The following is an 18,514-nucleotide window of genomic DNA, read 5'->3' as shown; positions in this document are numbered from 1 at the left end:
TAATGTGCTGTTTCAGTACATATCGTTTGAGAGTACCCTGTTGAATGGAGTGACAGACAACATGTGACATGCAACAAAACCTAATGAAAATGTAAACCTTTTGAAGATTTGCATGTCACGGTGTGGTTGTTTTTTAATTAGTAAAATAATCTGCTCACCAGTCAACAATATTGATTTTGGTTTTGTTTTCTTGTAGGAATGTTTACCCTTGCAGAAGTTGCATCGCTCAATGACATCCAGCCAACCTATCGTATCCTGAAACCATGGTGGGATGTGTTTATGGATTATCTAGCGGTTGTTATGTTAATGGTTGCCATTTTTGCTGGAACCATGCAGCTGACCAAAGACCAGGTGGTCTGCTTGCCAGTTTTGCAGTCTACTGTAAATTCAAAAGCACAGCCCAGCACATCAGGGAAGGCTGACTTTACCACTGTTGAAACAACCACTGGTCAAGGAGAAGACGCGTCAATGAGAACGGTTTCCTTTGGAAGTGCCCCTACTGTAACACCAGATGTACCTCTGAGCAGAGCTACCTCTCCTCAGTATCAACCCACTGAATCAGGTCAGGAACTGAAGAAGGAGCAGAAGGATTCTTCAGGCCGTAAAACAAATTTGGATTTTCAGCAATATGTATTTATTAACCAGATGTGCTATCATTTGGCTCTTCCTTGGTATTCAAAGTATTTCCCCTATCTTGTTCTCATCCATACCATTATTTTAATAGTCAGTAGCAATTTTTGGTTCAAGTATCCCAAGACCTGCTCAAAAATTGAGCACTTTGTATCTATATTAGGGAAGTGCTTTGAGTCCCCCTGGACTACAAAAGCACTGTCTGAAACAGCATGTGAGGACTCTGAGGAGAACAAACAGAGGTTAACTGGTGCCCAGTCCCTGCCCAAGTATGTTTCCACTAGCAGCGATGAAGGAAGCCCAAGTGCCAGCACTCCCATGATAACAAAGTCTGGCTTCAAGTTTTCAGCTGACAAACCAATGATCGAGGTCCCCAGTGTCACTATTTTAGACAAGAAGGATGGAGAACAAGCGAAAGCGCTCTTTGAGAAAGTCCGTAAGTTCCGGGCGCACGTGGAGGACAGCGATCTGATTTACAAGCTCTATGTTGGCCAGACTATCATCAAGACTTTCAAGTTCATTTTTATTCTTTGCTATACTGCGAACTTTGTCAACACCATTAGTTTTGAACACATCTGCAACCCCAAAGTGGAACACCTGATTGGCTACACGCAGTTTGAATGTACACACAATATGGCTTACATGTTGAAGAAGCTGCTGATCAGCTATATTTCTCTAATTTGTGTCTATGGCTTTATCTGCCTCTACACGCTCTTCTGGCTGTTCCGAATACCCTTAAAAGAATACTCTTTTGAAAAGGTCCGAGAAGAGAGTAGTTTCAGTGATATTCCTGATGTGAAAAACGATTTTGCATTTCTTTTGCATATGGTAGATCAGTACGACCAGCTGTATTCTAAGCGATTTGGTGTCTTTTTGTCAGAGGTAAGTGAGAACAAACTACGTGAAATCAGTTTAAACCACGAATGGACTTTTGAAAAGCTGCGGCAACACGTTTCCCGCAATGCCCAGGATAAGCAAGAGCTGCACCTGTTCATGCTGTCGGGGGTCCCCGATGCAGTCTTTGATCTGACTGATCTGGATGTGTTAAAACTGGAGCTGATTCCTGAAGCGAAAATCCCAGCAAAAATCTCCCAGATGACAAATCTTCAGGAGCTTCATCTGTGCCACTGCCCTGCAAAGGTCGAGCAGACGGCCTTCAGCTTCCTCCGGGACCACTTGAGATGCCTTTATGTGAAGTTCACAGATGTCGCAGAAATTCCTGCGTGGGTGTATTTGCTCAAAAACCTCCGTGAGTTGTACTTGATAGGCAATTTGAACTCTGAAAACAATAAAATGATAGGGCTTGAGTCTCTCAGAGAATTGAGACACCTTAAAATTCTCCATGTGAAGAGCAATTTGACCAAAATTCCCCCCAATATCACAGATGTGGCACCACATCTAACAAAACTAGTCATTCATAATGATGGCACTAAGCTCGTGGTACTGAATAGCCTTAAGAAAATGATGAATGTTGCAGAGTTGGAACTGCAGAACTGTGAACTGGAGAGAATTCCTCATGCCATCTTCAGCCTCTCTAACTTACAGGAACTGGATTTAAAGTCAAACAGCATACGCACAATTGAAGAAATCATCAGTTTCCAGCACTTAAAAAGATTGACTTGTTTAAAGCTGTGGCACAATAAAATAGTCAACATTCCTTCCTCCATTACCCACGTAAAGAACTTGGAGTCTCTTTACCTCTCCAATAACAAACTCGAATCCTTACCAGCCGCAGTGTTCAGTTTACAGAAACTTAGGTGTTTAGATGTAAGCTACAACTCAATTACAGTGATTCCAGTGGAAATAGGTTTGCTTCAAAATCTGCAGCATTTTCACATCACGGGAAACAAAGTCGACATTTTGCCAAAACAGTTATTTAAATGTGTTAAGTTGAGGACTTTGAGTCTGGGACAAAACTGTATTACCTCAATCCCAGATAAAGTTGGTCAACTGTTGCAGCTGACTCATCTGGAACTGAAGGGAAACTGCATAGACCGTCTGCCAGCCACACTGGGGCAGTGTCAGCTTCTCAGGAAAAGCGGGCTTGTCGTGGAAGATCACCTCTTTGACACTTTGCCCTCAGAAGTTAAAGAGGTATTGAACCAAGACACAAGCATTCCCTTTGCTAATGGGATTTAAGCTGAGTTGAAATGCTCAAGTAGCTGACTTCCAAACAGCAAATGTTGAAAAGTATGGCTGTTGTGAGACCATGCATTTGTAGAACGCAGAATCCCTCAGAAGGCAGGACTACTAGCAGGATTGTAAGAGATATAACCGAGTGTTCAATGTTTGCAGTGTTTTAAAAGATTATTTCCAAATTTTTTGAGAGGATAAAGAACCTTAATAATCTCAATTCTTTTTTTCCTTAAATTGTTTGTAACTTGGATGCTGCCGCTTTTGAATGTTTACAAACTTGCTTGCCTGCTTAAAGTAAATGATTAAATTTGATGACCTTTTCTTACTATGCAAGTTATTCTTTAAGGTCTGGATTGATCTTAGTGCATTATGGGAGGAAAAACAAAGATAAACGTTGTGTACGGTATGGTTCTTGCAGCACTTGAAACATGTTGGCGTGTGGTGTTAGTGTCAGCCATTCGCAGCAAATGAAACTGGTTTGGCTGTGCTTCAAACGGCAGCAGAACCACCATTCCCCTGCACTAAGGTATGTGGTTTGCATGAGGCCAGGTGTTTGCCCTCATTCTTCATCCTCAAGGCCTCATGATTTTGGATGAGACTTGTTCTGTAATCCAGTGTGACTCCTTCAGAGCTGTGAGGCCTTGTCCCATCCCCACAGCTGATCTCCCTCAGCTTTCATAATGCTCCTCTGTCCCAAGCAGCAATGGGTGGTAGAAGGGAGAGTAGTGCCACTGGGCTTTCAGGTTGGGGATAGTTTTGATGCTTGAACTGTTCTGCATGGTGGCTTTGAGAGTCATTAAACAGCAGGTGACTTCACTGCTCATGTTTTGCTCCTCTTCAGAGTTTTCATCGGGGAAATTCAAGACATTTTACAAGAGTTGGTGATTGTTTTGTTTCACAGCCCTTGCTTAGAAACTGGGCTGTCTGCTCTATTTTCTAGACTAATGACAGAGACATAAGACTTAAAATTTACCCAAACATGATTTAGCTTCATCATCTGTTGCAGCGTATCTTCCACTTTAACTATAGGACCACCCTTCTCCCCCAGCCCGAGTAATTTGATGTTTTTGAACACTTATGCACTGTTAGAAAACCCTAAATGTGTGCCAGATAAGTCATCAAATAAAGAAAAAAGCAGACAGCAGTGAGCGTGAGATTTTTTTTGTTTGTTTGTTTTTCGTGGTGTTTTTTTAACTGAGTTTGCATTGCCAAAGCCACTAGAGAAATACAATCCATTAAATCTGCAAAATCATCAGTTGTAAATCTTGGCCATTTACATTCCATGTGTGCAGAAAAGAAGTACTATGCTGGGAGATGATTACGCGATTACTCATAGTTTAAACACAATTCCCTATTGTAGTGTGGTCAGGACTGAACTAGTCTGTCATTCAAGAGACAGTTCTCACACAGAAATCCTCATGCGCAGCGATTTCTACTGTAACTTAACCAGAGCTGCCCTGACTTACACTATTAATGAGGGGATAGTTTGGGCCTAGGGGCATTGAGCAGTCAGAAGCATTTTAAAAACTGCTCTTATGAATCTTGCACATTTTACTGTCAATCATTTACTATTAGTCATGCTGGGATGACTGTTCTTAGCTGTAGGTAGCAGTCTCTGAATACATACCTGCACCATATGTTTATGTGTATCAGAAGACCAGTTTATGAACAGTGGTTTTCCCACTTCTTTTGGGGATATAATCTGTTTTCTCCTTGCCAGCTGGTAGTAAACTTGGGATGCTGACAGTTCTGCAACACCAAGTCACAGGTTTGGCAGAGTACTCACGGTTACTGATCTCTCCTCCACTGGGAAATTTTTGTGCTAATTCTCGGATTATTTTTTTTTTTAAGTAGGAGTTGTTAAGGCTGCAGTGAATTTTTCTGTTTTTAAGAAACTTGTGTTTATTTTTCGCACATAGATCACTTTAAAATTGCTGGACTATTGACTCTTAGAAAAACTGTGGAATATAATATTGGTGTATGCCTTGTATTTGCTGTTGACTGTCATTTCAGCTTCCTAGAAATTTTGTGTAGGAGGGAGGAAGAGTTGGAGGATGAAAAAGTCATTAATATTTAGAATAATAGTTCTATTTTTCATTTTCTCTTATTTTAACAGCAGTGTCACAGTGTGGCCACAGATTGATCCTACTTTTTAAAGCTTTTTTTGATGTTTCTGATGCTCTTACTGTCCCTACTAATGTTCAAAAATAAGCCCACGATCTCTTAATATGAGTATGGTATGAATAATTTAGATCACTGTTTGACTAGTTATTAGCCAATTGTACTTCTTCAGACAACTTCCTCCAAAATACATACATTTGAAAGTTAATTTCAGGCTTGTGATGCTTACTCAGCATAAACTCCATTCTTGTTTTTAGGAGAGTTTTCTGAGTGGGGAGGAACTGCCCATCTTCCCCAGGTTGCCTCCCTCCCCAGTCCTTCCTCCTTTTTGTGACTGTTTATAATGTTCCTGTTTCCTGCGTGTCCACTGACACAGTCTTGCTTTAAGGTCTTTGAAGTTCATCTCTTTTCCATGTAAGGCATGTGAAACATATTTTGCATTTCTATTTGATTTAATAAATAAGATGTTTATATCTTCCTCTTATCTATTTTTTTTAATGGGGAAAAATGTGTTTGCATAGTAAAGCCTCTGATTTCAAGTGTCTTATGCTGAACTTGCTCTTTGGCGCCTGTAAATTTAAAGAGGAGGAGGTATGAAGAGCTGCTCCTAGTAAATCCTGTGGGTATGGTTTCTAAGGAGCACAGTGTTTCAGAATAGATGGGATTCTGTTTTCATCTACATAATCTAAACGTTCTCCTACCATTTTGACTTGACTAGTGGAGTTTTGCACAATATCTGCACAGACCTGGAAGAAAAATGGTTGCCCCTTTAAATGAGGGGAAGTAGGAGATGCTCACAACTGTCGCTACAACGTATTTCTGTGAAGATCCTTGGGTTTTCCAATAAGTTGTCCTTCTGTAAGATGCAAAATGAGCTATTGCTTTTCTGAGCAGGCATTAAGTCTCTGAGTGTACAGGAGGATGCTGACACTAATGAAAGGCTTTCTGCTGCTAAATAAATGGTGTTGCAGTCCTGAGCTGCTTTCTTTTAGCAAGGAGGGAAGCCCAGACACTGTAGGTCGTGTCTCGTAAGGGGCAGTCCACTCTTCCCACCCACCCCTCCTCCACCCCACATATCACTTACTGGGCTGTATATTTTAATCTCACAGAAATAGCTGTTCTTTCTAACATGGTTCCATGTGCTCAGAAATTAACAGTGTTATGGTTGTATGAAGGCAAGAAGTTAGACTTCCTTTTACTTGAAGTCAAACAAATGAGGTGCTCGTACAGGTATAGTGTTGGCCATCATCCTGATCTCTTGTAGGATTTCAAATTTCCTCCATTCTCGAGATGGAACTGTGTGCCGGAACATGACAATCCTCAGTAAATCTGTAGCCTGTTGTTAACATGCAAACATGAGGCTTCTGTCAGGTGTGGGTTGTGAACCTGTGTGGGTGCTAATAGTGAGAAAGAGCCTTGAATTTGCTGAGGCATACCAGTGTGGCTGGCAGAGCCCATAGGGTGCAGTGGCAGTGAGCTGAGGGTGGCTTCTCGGGGCTGCTGTCGCTCTGTGTGATGGGATTACTGTCCCGCAACAACTGGCATTGAAGATAACGCAGAACACGGCAGGGCTGTTCGGCCCTCACTGAGGAGGGAGGGTAAAACCAGAAGGGCGCTGTGCCCATGACTTGTAGCCTACTCTTGGTTTTGCCCCAACCTTCACCTTGGCTGGGGGAACGGACATCAAAAAGATTCACATTTCCTGTCTGTAAACCAAGGCTTCTTTAATAAATGTAAGTACATGAATAATTGTAAAAAGCACAAGTGCTGTAGCAATGAGCCCCCATTTTGTTACAGGTGTAATGCAAAAAGTTGCATTCTCCTATGATAGCAAGGCCATCGGCAACCACCCTGGTTTATGGCTGCTCTGCCTCCTTGTAGGCTGAAGACTGACATCAGTGTACTTCAGAGCCTGGGTGGTCTGTTCCTTCAGAAATAAATCTTGTGGAGGTTCCTAAATAAAATGCTCATCAAGGTGCTTTTCTTTCTTTTTTCTTTTTTAGGAACATGCTAAAAGGTGGTCCTTAAGGTTACCAGACTTGAAAGAATCGAGAAAAAAAATCTTTAGTGTTTTTAAGCTTGGCATTAACTCCTTTTCTACCATGGTGAATTGTTAAAATTGTGTCATGGACTACCCATTAGTTCCCAGGGTACCCTGAATGACCGGTGATTTTATCAGAAGCATTCCCAGTCATTCCCAGTTCAGGCTGTCCACTTGTGCTTGTACAGTGTGTTCAGCACTTAAATTAAAGGCATCAAGCACTAATGTTGCAAAACCCTGAGGGTTTATGCTGTGACCAGTTTCCCAGGACAGCAAGTCATTCCTCATGCTGTTAAAGGGAGGGAAAGCTGTGTTACTGAGTGCAGTTGTTTCTGTAGCAGAGACGAGGCTCTAGAATTAAGCTCAGAAACAGATTTTCCAGGCTGATTACAAACATGCACCCATTCCACGATAAAAGTCAGGGGAGATGTTGCTTCTGGCAGAGAGATGATGAAAACTGCTCCTGTGATTCAGCCAGGCATGGGTGCAGAAGTGGCAGCTCTGTAACTGTACACATCCACACAATGCAGCTGAAGTGGGGGGGTCGCTAAAACCACAAGCACTGGAGTTGGGCCAGGCTCCATCTCTCTCCCTTCCCTGAAAAGAACAGCCCCTAAGCTCTTTTACAATTGCTAGAGCCAGGATCTTTGTTCTGTCTTGTCTCCAACATCACGTTGCCCCTTGATGCTGGAGGTAACGTAGGGTTATTGGTTTAATAATGACTGTTTGGGAAGAATGCCATCTTCTAAATTAACACCACAGGCTCTTGCAGGAAGCCTTCCAGCACAGAGCAGGTCTGTTCCCATGAAATGAACATGTTGTGCCCATAAACAACAGAATTGTGGATTGGGATTGGGTTGCACAGACCATTAGGAATAAATGCGTGAACACGTTGCTCTTCTGGTAACTGGTTCTGGGTAGTTCTGCTGTTTCAGGTGGTTTTTAGAAGTGGATTTTCCCTAACACCCTCCTGCCGTGTCTCTGGAGCCAAGATTGCAGGCATGAGGCAGACTGGCTGGTTGCCCCAGCAGATACGGGCTGGGAGAGGGCTGGGGTGCCACAGCTGCTGCCAGAGGGGCTCCTTGCTGCTGCTGGACTTACCTTGCTCCTCCCAGCATGTCATCTCTGGGAGATGCCACGTGGGATTGTGTCCCCAGCTACAACATAAAGGAAATGCTGTTGGATGCAATGTGCTGCCAAGTGATGCATTTGGTTTGGAAGATGGAGGTCATGATAACAGCAGGAAATGCACAATAAGAAAAAAAAAGGGGGGGGGGGGGGGCATCAACAGTCCTTATGGAATATCCATATACACAGAGCATGAAACTTCAGAAGTTTTGGAAAGACTGCACGAAATCCTGCCTGCTGCGCCTGCCTAAAGGCAAGCTCAGTCACTGGACAGCCTGAGATTCTGGTTTTCATTTTATATGGGCTTTTACATTTCTCTCCCCTCTGTCTCTCAGGGCCTTCGCGTGCCTGTGTGACTGCTGCTTACATGCTTTCCTGCCCCATTGTCTGCGATAAGCTCTGCCCTGCAGAGCCCCTAGCACTTAATGCCACACGGCTGTAACCCCGCAGCCAGGCCTGGGGCCGCCCTCATGCCCTGTGGGGAAACCTCTGGTGCTGTCAGGGCCCAGGCCTGATCCAGGAACTGTGGCTTCCCCTCAGGAAGGGATTGTCCCTGCCCCAGCTGGCAGGACCCTCGTGGGGCAGAGCCCTGGAACCCAGTGAGGCCACAGCTCCCACCCCAGGGAGCGCTGCAGAAGGGGACCCACAGGGCCTGGGCACCTGCAGTTCTCACAGACCAGGAGAGCTGCTGGGAAGGGATACTCTAGCACCTGTGGGCAGCAATTTCCACAGGTTCCCACTGTTTTGTGTCCTAAGGGCTTCCCCGATGCTTGTTGAAGGTGGGGCTGGGCATTTCTTACCCTGTTCATGATGGGTGTGGAGAGCACCTGGTGTCTGACCTCGTCACAGCCCCTCTTGCACTGAACACATCCTGCGCTCCTTGGATTTCTTCTTTGCCCCAGATTAAACCCGTTCCTTCAGCCTTTCTTCACATGTTGCTTGGGTGTGTTTGTTTCCTAACACTCGCCACTCCTGCTGCTGCTCCCCTCAGTTCTCTCAGTTTATTGAGTCTGACAAATTCAGTGCTGCTGATGGCAGGGCCTCAGCTGGAGGCTCCCTGGGGACAAGCAGTGCAGGGCCTCTAACCCCCCCGTGCATCTCTGCTGCCGAGCCTTCCTGCATACCCTGGGCTGGGCGGCCCTGCAGAGACCCTCACTACACCCACTGCCCAGTATCCCCGTGGGAAGGGCTCAGACTTTTTTTTTTTTTTTTTTTCCCATCCTGACTTTGGCCTGAAGGTTTGCAGGGAAAAGAACCAGGGTGCTGCACGTCTCAGTGCCTTCGCTCAGGGGCAGGTGACTGATACTTGGGTTTGCTCGTTTGGTTTCTCTGCAGCGTGTGGGACATTCCTGAGGGGGTGGCCTCCGAGCTCAACTATTGTGAGCATTTTGTCATGGACTTCTTTCCTCACTGTAGTTGGATATAAAATGCTATGCAAGCAGAGGCTCTGGGTATGGGCCCAGGTTTGCAGGACTGTAATGGATGAAATAGCTGGAAACCAGAATGCCTCCAGGACTTTGGGTTTTAACCTATTAAAACTGGGAAACGTACTTAACGAAACACAAAGGCAAACTCACACGGAAATTGCTCCCTGTCACTGGAGATATTTATATGTATTTGAGATCTAAGAAAATCTCAACACGCTCCGACCCCAGGGGAACAAGATACTTTCCTAGGATTTGTCCTGGTTAAGAAATTGTCTTTAAAATCGAGTGTGTTAAATGTGTGTGAGGCTGTGCTGTCCCTGCTAGCCAGCACTACCGTGGGTGAATAATTCACATGCTTACTGTTTGGGAAAGCTCCTCAAACCTTCAAAGCTATTTTTGCTCATGTGGCGACCCAGTCTGTGTCCCTCTCACCACAGCGGTCAGCCTTCACCCACAACATGGCTGGTTTCCCCCCATGCTGGTGGTCAGAAACTGCTGTGATCCTGTGCCTCTGCTGCCGACAGGTGAGCCCGTTCCTGCCCGGCAGAAGAGGAGCACCGATGGTGAGAGGGATGGGCAGCTTCCAGGTCACCTCCCCACCCAGGCAAGGTCCTTGTGCCTGCGGGGCTTTGTTTAGCTTTGTGCTCCTGTTGATCAGCCTCAGCCACGTGTTTAACTCTGAATGTATTTGTTTAATTAAATGCTTTTAACATTCATTACAGGGCTCCTAATTGCTGACTAACCCAGAGGAGCTCAGCAGCAGGCATGGAGTGTGAAGTGCACATGAGTAGCCTGTGTTGAACCATGTAGTAGTTTCCCAAAATGTGTTTTGGGAAGAACACTCTCACTGATTCTGTCTAACACCAGGTCTCTCCAGAGCGTGGTGCATGGCAGGGCCCAAATGTGGCTCCTCCATCTTGTGCTGGGGCAGTGCTGTGGCTCCAGGCGCAGCCAGCCAGGCGCTTCAGAGCTGCCTCCGAGGTGTAGGGGTGCTCCCATGCCTGGAGCAGTCTCTGTGTCTGGGGACATGGGGCTTTATTCCTTCTCCTAACTTCTCACACAAAAGGTAAAAGATGGGGGCTACATGGCTGTCGAAGTAAGGGCTGGAAATCTGTTTCTAAATGCCATAGAATTGAAGTCAGGCACAGTTTGTGAGATTAATGCTAAGATTACAAGGAGGTTGGAGTCGGTCCTAACACCACAGAAAGCAAAGAAACCCTGCAGGTCAACATGCTGGCTGTTCAGCCTCTCCACCACTGAGTTTTTGAAGCTCTGTCATATAAAGCGTGGGGTTAAATGAGCTCCACTGAGGCCATCCTCCGGAACACCTGGGGTGCTTCTCAGAGCCTGATCAATAGCTGGGGTGGAGGTAAACTGCTGCTGCTCTGCCCCCTCTTAACATTTTTTTTTTTTCTGTTCCAAAGATGTTTATTTTCCATTCCTTTGGCTTTACATCCAAAGTGATTTTAAGCCTGTTTTTTCCAGATTCCTCCTTTGAAAACTGCACACTTGAGCCATTGTACACGGCAGCTCCTATTTCAATCTGCTGTAAGTTTGACAACAGTCTTTGCTGTCTTTATTTTCTCTTCCCTGTGGCTTTTTTTTTTTTTTTTTTCAGAAATTTCTTTGTCACAGTCAGGTTGACAGTGGCCTATGACGTTTTTGTTGGATTAAAGTACATATGGCATTTGGAGTGGTCTTTTATATATTTCTGAATTTCAATTACTTCCCTTTAAGAAACTACAGGCTGTCCTGAAGCTGCTGAAATAAATCACTTGAGCAAACGCTTTTTCTTCTTTTCTGCTGCCACTTTGGAACAGTAAGGACTCTGGCTAGATCCTTGCTCCCTATTAAAATCTGATGCAAAACTTCCACTGATTTGGAGGAATCATTTTACTGCAGCACCCTATTGACCCACAGGGATAATTTTTTCCTGAAAGGATTTTACTGCATGTTTATGCTAAGTTTATCAGAAGAAGGTGCTCTCTGAAATACAGGGCTGAGACCCCCGCTGCTTTGGAGATGCTGCCATCCTTCATTAACTAATTTACTGGTTTACTGAAACCACAGACTCGTGGGGAACATTTCTGTGCCAGGCTTTCTCAATGGGCCGTTTGTGCAAGAAGGTGCTTGGTGTTGTAAGAGTTGCACAATCCAGCCCTTCAGATCCTGTAAGAATATCGTTTTACAAGCTCTAATATCAGAAGTACCTGCAATATTTATACCTCTGTGCGGTTCTCTGTGGAAATGAAGGACTGTTTGTATGTGATTTTTACTGGGCAAACACCATGGCTTTAAACTCCTGCAAGTGAAACTGCTGTTATTGATTTTTCACTGTCCAAGACATGCCAAGAGCAAATACAAATACCTTACAGAATTTGGTTCTTACAATGCCATTTGGGTATAAATGTTTACAAGGACATGAGTAACAGGCAAAGAAACACACTTGTGCCCAGAAGATGTCAAAGCTCTGTGCTGTCCCTGCCTTTGCCGATCTGGTTCAGCCAGGGAGGGAGCAGCAAGAGGCTGGCCACGCAGCCCTGCCCTGGTGCCTGGATCCAGGGGTAGGAAGAAGCCGGGCGTGGGGCTGAGGAGGCAGTTCGTGCTTTGTATCTGCTCTGTGTGCTGTGCACAAGCTTCAAGAGGAGAGCCAGCTAATGCTATTCACTGTGGTGGCATCAGGAGGTGCACACTGGCCTGCTGGGAAAAGGTCCAAACCATCAATTCATTTTCATTTCCCATGCAGCAGTTAGATGGTGAGAGTATCGATTTAATCTGAGAGCCAGAATTGACAAAGCCGTATCCACAGTCGCTGATCTGTAGCCATGTCCCTCTTGAGACAAAAAGCACCTGGGAACTAGCTTTAAATGCAGTTTGTGTGGCTGCTTCGAGGAGGACAGTGGTGAAGGTCAGTGCAGAGACAGGTGCTCTGGTGCAGCCCTCGCTGGGCTGGATGTATCCTGGACAGGTGGGGCATCACCTCGGTTGTTGTGGTCAGTGTACAAGAGTCTTTAATTTGCTCAAAGAATCAGGCCTGGCAGGGCTATATGACTTCAAAAGCAACTTTGGTTTTCTTCTTCCCTATCCTTGCTCAAATCTTCAGGTAAATATGATCTGAGGAGACGTGAAGTCCTGATTCAAAGCCCCACATCCTACAGCTGACATCCTTAGCAGCCCTGTCCCATGTGGAACACCGGTCTGTTTTCTGTGGCGTTCATAAACACATGGGGATTTCTGACCTTTCACTTGAGAGGCATGTGTATGCCAGGGGAAAGGACAATCACAAGGCAGGGTGATGTCCAGTGCTGCCTTTCATTTGCCTGGTCTGACTAGCAGTGGCAGGGGCGTCAGCAAGGAGTGTTGATAGTCTCTGTGTACTTCAAGTGTCTGTACAAATACCTTCACTAATGGGACTGCACACACAGGAACCCCACCTTCACTTGCTGGGAGGTGGCTCCCATTTCCCCTGCCAAGGGATTTTGCAATTTTTTTTGTGTAACTTGGACAGAAATTGGTATTTTGTTTATTCTGTGATTGGAGCTTTCACTTTCCTTCCTTTGGTATACATCTTGGAGAGTTTATACATCCTATATGAAATTATGCAAAAGGGAGGGAGGTGTTGCCCAGAGGAAACAAGAAAGGAAAATAAACAAACAAACAAACAAACAAAACAAAACCAATATAAATGTCCAGAAATAACATGGGAAAGCAGAAGTGTGAGCTGGTTAAACCCCCATGGTTCATGGGACAGCCAGCTCACAAACAGCCCAAAAAACAGAGGGGAGTTCAAGCGGGCCTCTGCACCTGCGTGCAAACGACCCAAGCACTGGGGTCCAGTTTGGGGTTTTGCGCATAGCGGGTCATCTCCAGTGACTGCAGTAGAGGTACTTCAGTGTTTGATGATTTTTTCTGTCATCTTTGAAGCGAATGGGAAGTGGAACGCGTGCAGCGTGAGCAACAGACTGCCGCTATCTCGTTCTCTTCTGAATTCTAAAGGATTCTGCATAAGTTCCTTGTTTTTGAAAAACTATGCACTGGTTCCCCTGTTGTAGCTTATTTCCAGTAACCTGGAAATAAACTGTTACATGAAGGTTTGATTGTATCCCACTGGGTACACACTATACCATAAATCTGGCAAAAGCAGATGCCAATTTTCCCTTCCTGCGTTATGGGAATATACCTTCTGCAGACCAGCTCCTTCAGGGGTACTTACAAGCATAACACAATTTAATGAGAAAATGCTGAGCATTGGCATGGCAGGATATATTGAGCCACATGGAAATTGCTCTTGAAGCAGACGACATTCAAAATATGGGGGAAAAAATACCTGAAATGTTATGTTCAACCAGTATGTTGACATTCTGGTGATTTTATCATGGATCCTGTAATACCTACTATTTGCTGAACACCTCTAGAGCCTGACTCAAGAGAGCACGGAAACCTGAGCTTTAAATAACAATAATAATGGTAAGTTGAAAGTGAGAAAAATGTCACTCAGTCACAGAGAAAAGCTCAAGAATGAAACCCAAGAGCAAAGTCTCAGAAAGTGACATTTGAGTACAAATAAATATACCATTTTATTATTTATTTTTATTTTTATTTTTTTTACTTATTTTTAAAGTTTGTGCCTTAAAGACAGTTTTGAGGATGGAGGCACAAGAGCATGGGCAGCTCTTAGCTTTTTGAACAATTACTGTAGGGAAGCCTACATCCTAAAATCTTCTAAGCTTGTGGCAGCGTGGAAGAAAAGGAGCTATGGTCTCTTCTATCCATTTCCCTACAAAACAGGAGTAATAAATGTGTTACTACATGCCCCTAAATGCCCAGAGAGGGAAGGCCAGGTGTCAGACTGAACACTACAGCCTGCTGTAGGTTTTCTTCTGTTCCCATGACAGAAATAAGTTTTCTATTTCTGACAGATCTCTTTGGGGAGATTGCCTGGAGAAGGTCCCCACCCATCTGGTGTCCTTCTCTTCAGACTTCTCTTTTTTTTCTTTCTGCAACAATCCCATGGATTTGTCTGTAAAACCCATATTCACAAAGAGGACTAGAGGCCAAGATCTTTGACTTTAAATGTCTCAGCCACTTGAGCTGCATGCAAAAATCACCTGGTTTATTTATTTTTTTTGCTAGAAGAAGCCAAGTGCCTTCACGTCTCTTGTGTTCATCCTTCTGAACACAATAACAGCATCTTAGTTAATGGTGACTTTTATTTTAAAGGGAAATGTGTATAAGCATGCTTTTATATTCTGAGATAAGTGTCTGACTGCTGCTGTGTGCTGCAAGTGTTATTTATCTTCATGGTTTTATCTGCTTGGAACCTCACAGTTTCTTATACATGCTTCTATCTAAAAAGTGTTTCAAATGTATATGGTAAAACTTTCTAGGAAAACAGCGTGAAAGAAGTCTTGCTGTGAATGGCACATTGCTTTTTCAGCTACTCTGTGTGTGAGAGAGGTAATGTGCATAAAATCTGCTTAAATGTGAAGTTCCTTGTGAGGGAAAAGTTACCAGGTTTGTGCCCTTTCTGGTACATAAGTACATACACAGAAGGTTTGAAAAACATTTGGTATGGATATGAATGTTTGTGTTAGTTGTATGTCTCGCTTGTCTTTTTTTGTTGTCGCTTTTGAAGGGCAGGGGATGTATAGGCAGAGGTATGGGACAGACATCTCTAATGTGGAAGTTAATAGTCCACTGGCTGAAGTGCTCCAGGATGTTGATGGGCTGGCTGACAGTGCACAGGCAATGAGCAAGGACAAGTCCAGTTCTATCTTTGCTTGGGGCACTTATGCAGCTGTGAGTTGCCTGGTGTGGAGCATATAGGGCAAAAAGCCCATCTGAGTCCTACCCACCTTCAGCAGCACTCTCCTGCAAGATTAGACAACACTAGAGCTGGCCTCTAGAGAGGGTAAAGGAAAAGTTGTAAACCTAAAAAGCAGTAGGCATAATTGCTCATAAATATTTGTATGCAAGAAAAGTAAAGCACTTCACTGATAGTTTGCCAATTACTAATAGGTTGCTCTGCAAATATCCTGTTTCCCCTAGGGATGTGTGATAATGAAGCTGGTATCCTCTTTTTCCAACCAACCAGTTGCTGGAAATCATGCCAAAATCAAACCAAAGCCTGAAGTGGGTTCTTCTACCCTCACTTCTGTGTGTCATGGTGACCCCAAAGTTGCAGCAATTGCTCTTTCTGGTGAGTGCCTGCTGCTGCTTGAGAGGCTGCTGAGGCACTGGTGGGGCCATAGCAGCACACAAGCTCCAGCAGCTCTGTGCTATGGTACATCTGAAAGTTTCTAGTTGTTCCTGTAAAGGGGCTATGTGAAGAAACTTCTTAAGTTAGCTTTTCATCTGTATTCTGAGGTGTTTTTTTGTCCGTTTGTTTGTTTGTTTTCTGTAGGTAATGAGTAACATGATTAGGACGCTTCTGGATGTTTCTGCTCCCTCCTGTTGAATTTTGGGACATTTTTTACACTTGTGCTGTATGATATATACATACAGATGCCCTAATATTTCAGCTTTGGAAATACCTCTGATTTCTGCTGTGATGACAGACATTAGAGCCCACTGAAATCAGCGTGGCTCTGGATGGTTACCATGGTTCTTCAGCTAGGCTCAGATGGAAGGATCTGCTTCTGTGGTAACATTTTAGAAGAAACAAAGGGAACTAGATCTTGTATTCCATAAAGAATCAACAGTGTTCTCATGTCCCTGTCCCGTTCCCCATTGTCCTAAACAGCAAAGAAGGTTGTCTCCTGAAAATGTCATGTGTCAGCATATATTTTAATACGTATATAGATATATTCCACTGCTGTGAATGCTGTTTTAGCACCACTGGGTAGGTTGTAGAGATGAGTTCCTGTAGATTTAAACGTTATGTCAATCACACCTCCTCCAAGCAGAGTTAAGAGACAGACAGCTTTCATCAAAGGCCAGAAGAGCATCTCCCTATCCCAGTATTGACAATAAGATTTAGATCTACTCCACTGCATTGAAATACAGAGGATTTGTTACCATTAGGTCTCCACAATTGCTAGTACCTGTTTGCTAGCCACAGTTAGCTGCAACTGATAGGCATTTTACACAATTTTCTTGAGTTTTAGACAATACTTTAAACAAAAGGGTAGTAGAAAACAACACTTGGAAAGAGGAGGAGACGGAGTGGGTAGTTACAGTACCGAACTACAGAAGAACTTTATTTCACAATAACCATGCTGCTGTGTGTGGATAAATCACTGATTGTTCTCTTATCCCTGTACTGCTATGAAGAATTTACCAAAAAAAAAAAAAAAAAAAAGAAAGAAAATAAAAAAAAAAGCCACCAAACCAAACCAGAAAAACAAGGAAGCAGCAGAACGTGAATTCAAGAGCAGAATGGGATTGCACAGGGAGGTTCTGCACTGAACTGAAACATTCATGTTTTGGACCATCAAGAACGAATGAAGTACAATACAGTTCTGTTCCCTGTCTCTTTTTATGTCTCCATTTTGTTTGGCTTTGCTTAGCTTAGATTTTTCCCTTTTGGAGTCCTGCAGGGAGAAAAGAAGGAGCCTTTGTTTTAAAAAGACTCAGATCAACAGTGGGCCATTGATCATAATTAAGTCTAAAATAATACGCTTTTGCTGACCTGTTTGTATTGAGTCCAAAGAATTGTATGTTATACCTGCTGTAGCCTCGGTCTGCCCCCAGATCCAGTTTCTTCTCCCTGAGCTTCTGGTTCTGGGACAATAACTTAAAAATCCCAAATATACCCATGTTTGCAGGGTTGCATGTGAAAGCACCTCCTCCTCTGTCTGGTGTCTGGAGTGCTAATTTGGTACTAGAATGATTTCTTCATCATCAGATGTTCTCTTTGTCATGTGCCCTCCCTGACAGACTGCAGTCCCCATAACAACCACCTCGGTTGTCAATAACTTCCTCAGATGGCGAAATGACCCATGGGATAGCAGTAATTCTCATAATAACATCTGAGGGTTGCGTACAATTTATGTGTAACCGTGCCACAATGTGCACTGACACAATTCAGAGCTTCCTGAAGTCTACATGAATGTCTGGGCTGATATCAGTGGTTTCTTCAGGGACTACACCTAAACTTTCATAGCCAGATTTTTAGTATAACAAAATATAGAGGTTTAACTCTGTGACACTTGGCAGTAAGCAAAAGAGAAGTATGTGTTCTTGTAATTTGATTTGCAATTATTACTGTTAATGTCCTGTTGAATTTTTCTTAACTGTGTTTTGCATCTCCTATTGCATTTTTTTTCCAGGATGCTCTTATGAGTAAATGTGCTGATGGATTAGTCACTGAACAAACGTGCTTTAGCAGAATATTGGAGAAATTCACAAGAGGATGCCTCTTTTGGTATCAAGTCCTACAAATGGGGAGTGTTAGGTGCCTTGGTCCTACTTTTACCCATTCTCAGTCTGTCAGGACACACTTAGTGCATTCCTTAGCAGCACATCTTGCAGCATGCATGCAATTCCTAAAGCAGAGATGATTCTTTAGTTTTGACTGTTGCTTGTTTCAGGCCATCTGGGAGAATCAGTTTATTCCCACTGTATTTGTACTGAATTGTTACCTAGGACAGCTTTTGGCTTCTGTGCACATATATGCATTTGTTTAATTCCTCACATTTACATTATTTTGCATAGAGCAAAATGTATACAGCTGTGCCCATGCATTTTCTTGCATGGGGAAAAAAAATCTTCGAATTTTGAAGATTATGGTAAGGGGTTTGCAGGCTTTTGGCAGGCTTACTAAAACAGACGGCCCATGGCACTCCCTGCAGGTGCCCTCCAGCAAAACTGCTTGTACTGTACATCTGTGCACAGATCTGCTCATTCCTGTTCACAAGCACAAGGCCACAGATCAGGATGAACAGCTAGTGTCTAGTAGAGCAAGAAAGGTTGTAGAAAAGGGACTGCTATGTTGCAAACATGAGACATACAGCCTTGAATGTACAGGAAAATTCCCACTGTGTAAATCTCTTATTTAGTGCTAGAAACTTGTCTGGTTTGCACAAGGGTA

The 18,514-nt window shown here is 43.8% G+C and overlaps 2 protein-coding genes across 5 annotated transcripts in view; one reads left to right on the top strand and one right to left on the bottom strand.

Moving 5' to 3' along the window:
• LRRC8D (leucine rich repeat containing 8 VRAC subunit D) overlaps positions 1–3,087 on the top strand; it is a 48,631-nt gene extending 45,544 nt beyond the window's left edge. For all 4 annotated transcript variants that reach the window (XM_084527007.1, XM_084527005.1, XM_084527006.1 and 1 more), the window contains one exon: positions 197–3,087. In XM_084527007.1, the coding sequence (XP_084383133.1) occupies positions 199–2,769 (2,571 nt within the window). In that variant the 5' untranslated portion in view covers positions 197–198 and the 3' untranslated portion in view covers positions 2,770–3,087. The remainder of the gene's footprint in view (positions 1–196) is intronic.
• LOC311440447 (uncharacterized protein) overlaps positions 1–18,514 on the bottom strand; it is a 378,092-nt gene that overhangs the window by 140,532 nt on the left and 219,046 nt on the right. The window lies entirely within an intron of this gene.

The sequence above is a fragment of the Aythya ferina genome (assembly GCF_964211825.1).
Source record: "Aythya ferina genome assembly, chromosome: 8".
Lineage (NCBI taxonomy): Eukaryota > Metazoa > Chordata > Aves > Anseriformes > Anatidae > Aythya > Aythya ferina.
Note: the sequence above shows the minus strand (reverse complement) of the source record. Positions and strands in the feature narration are given on the sequence as shown.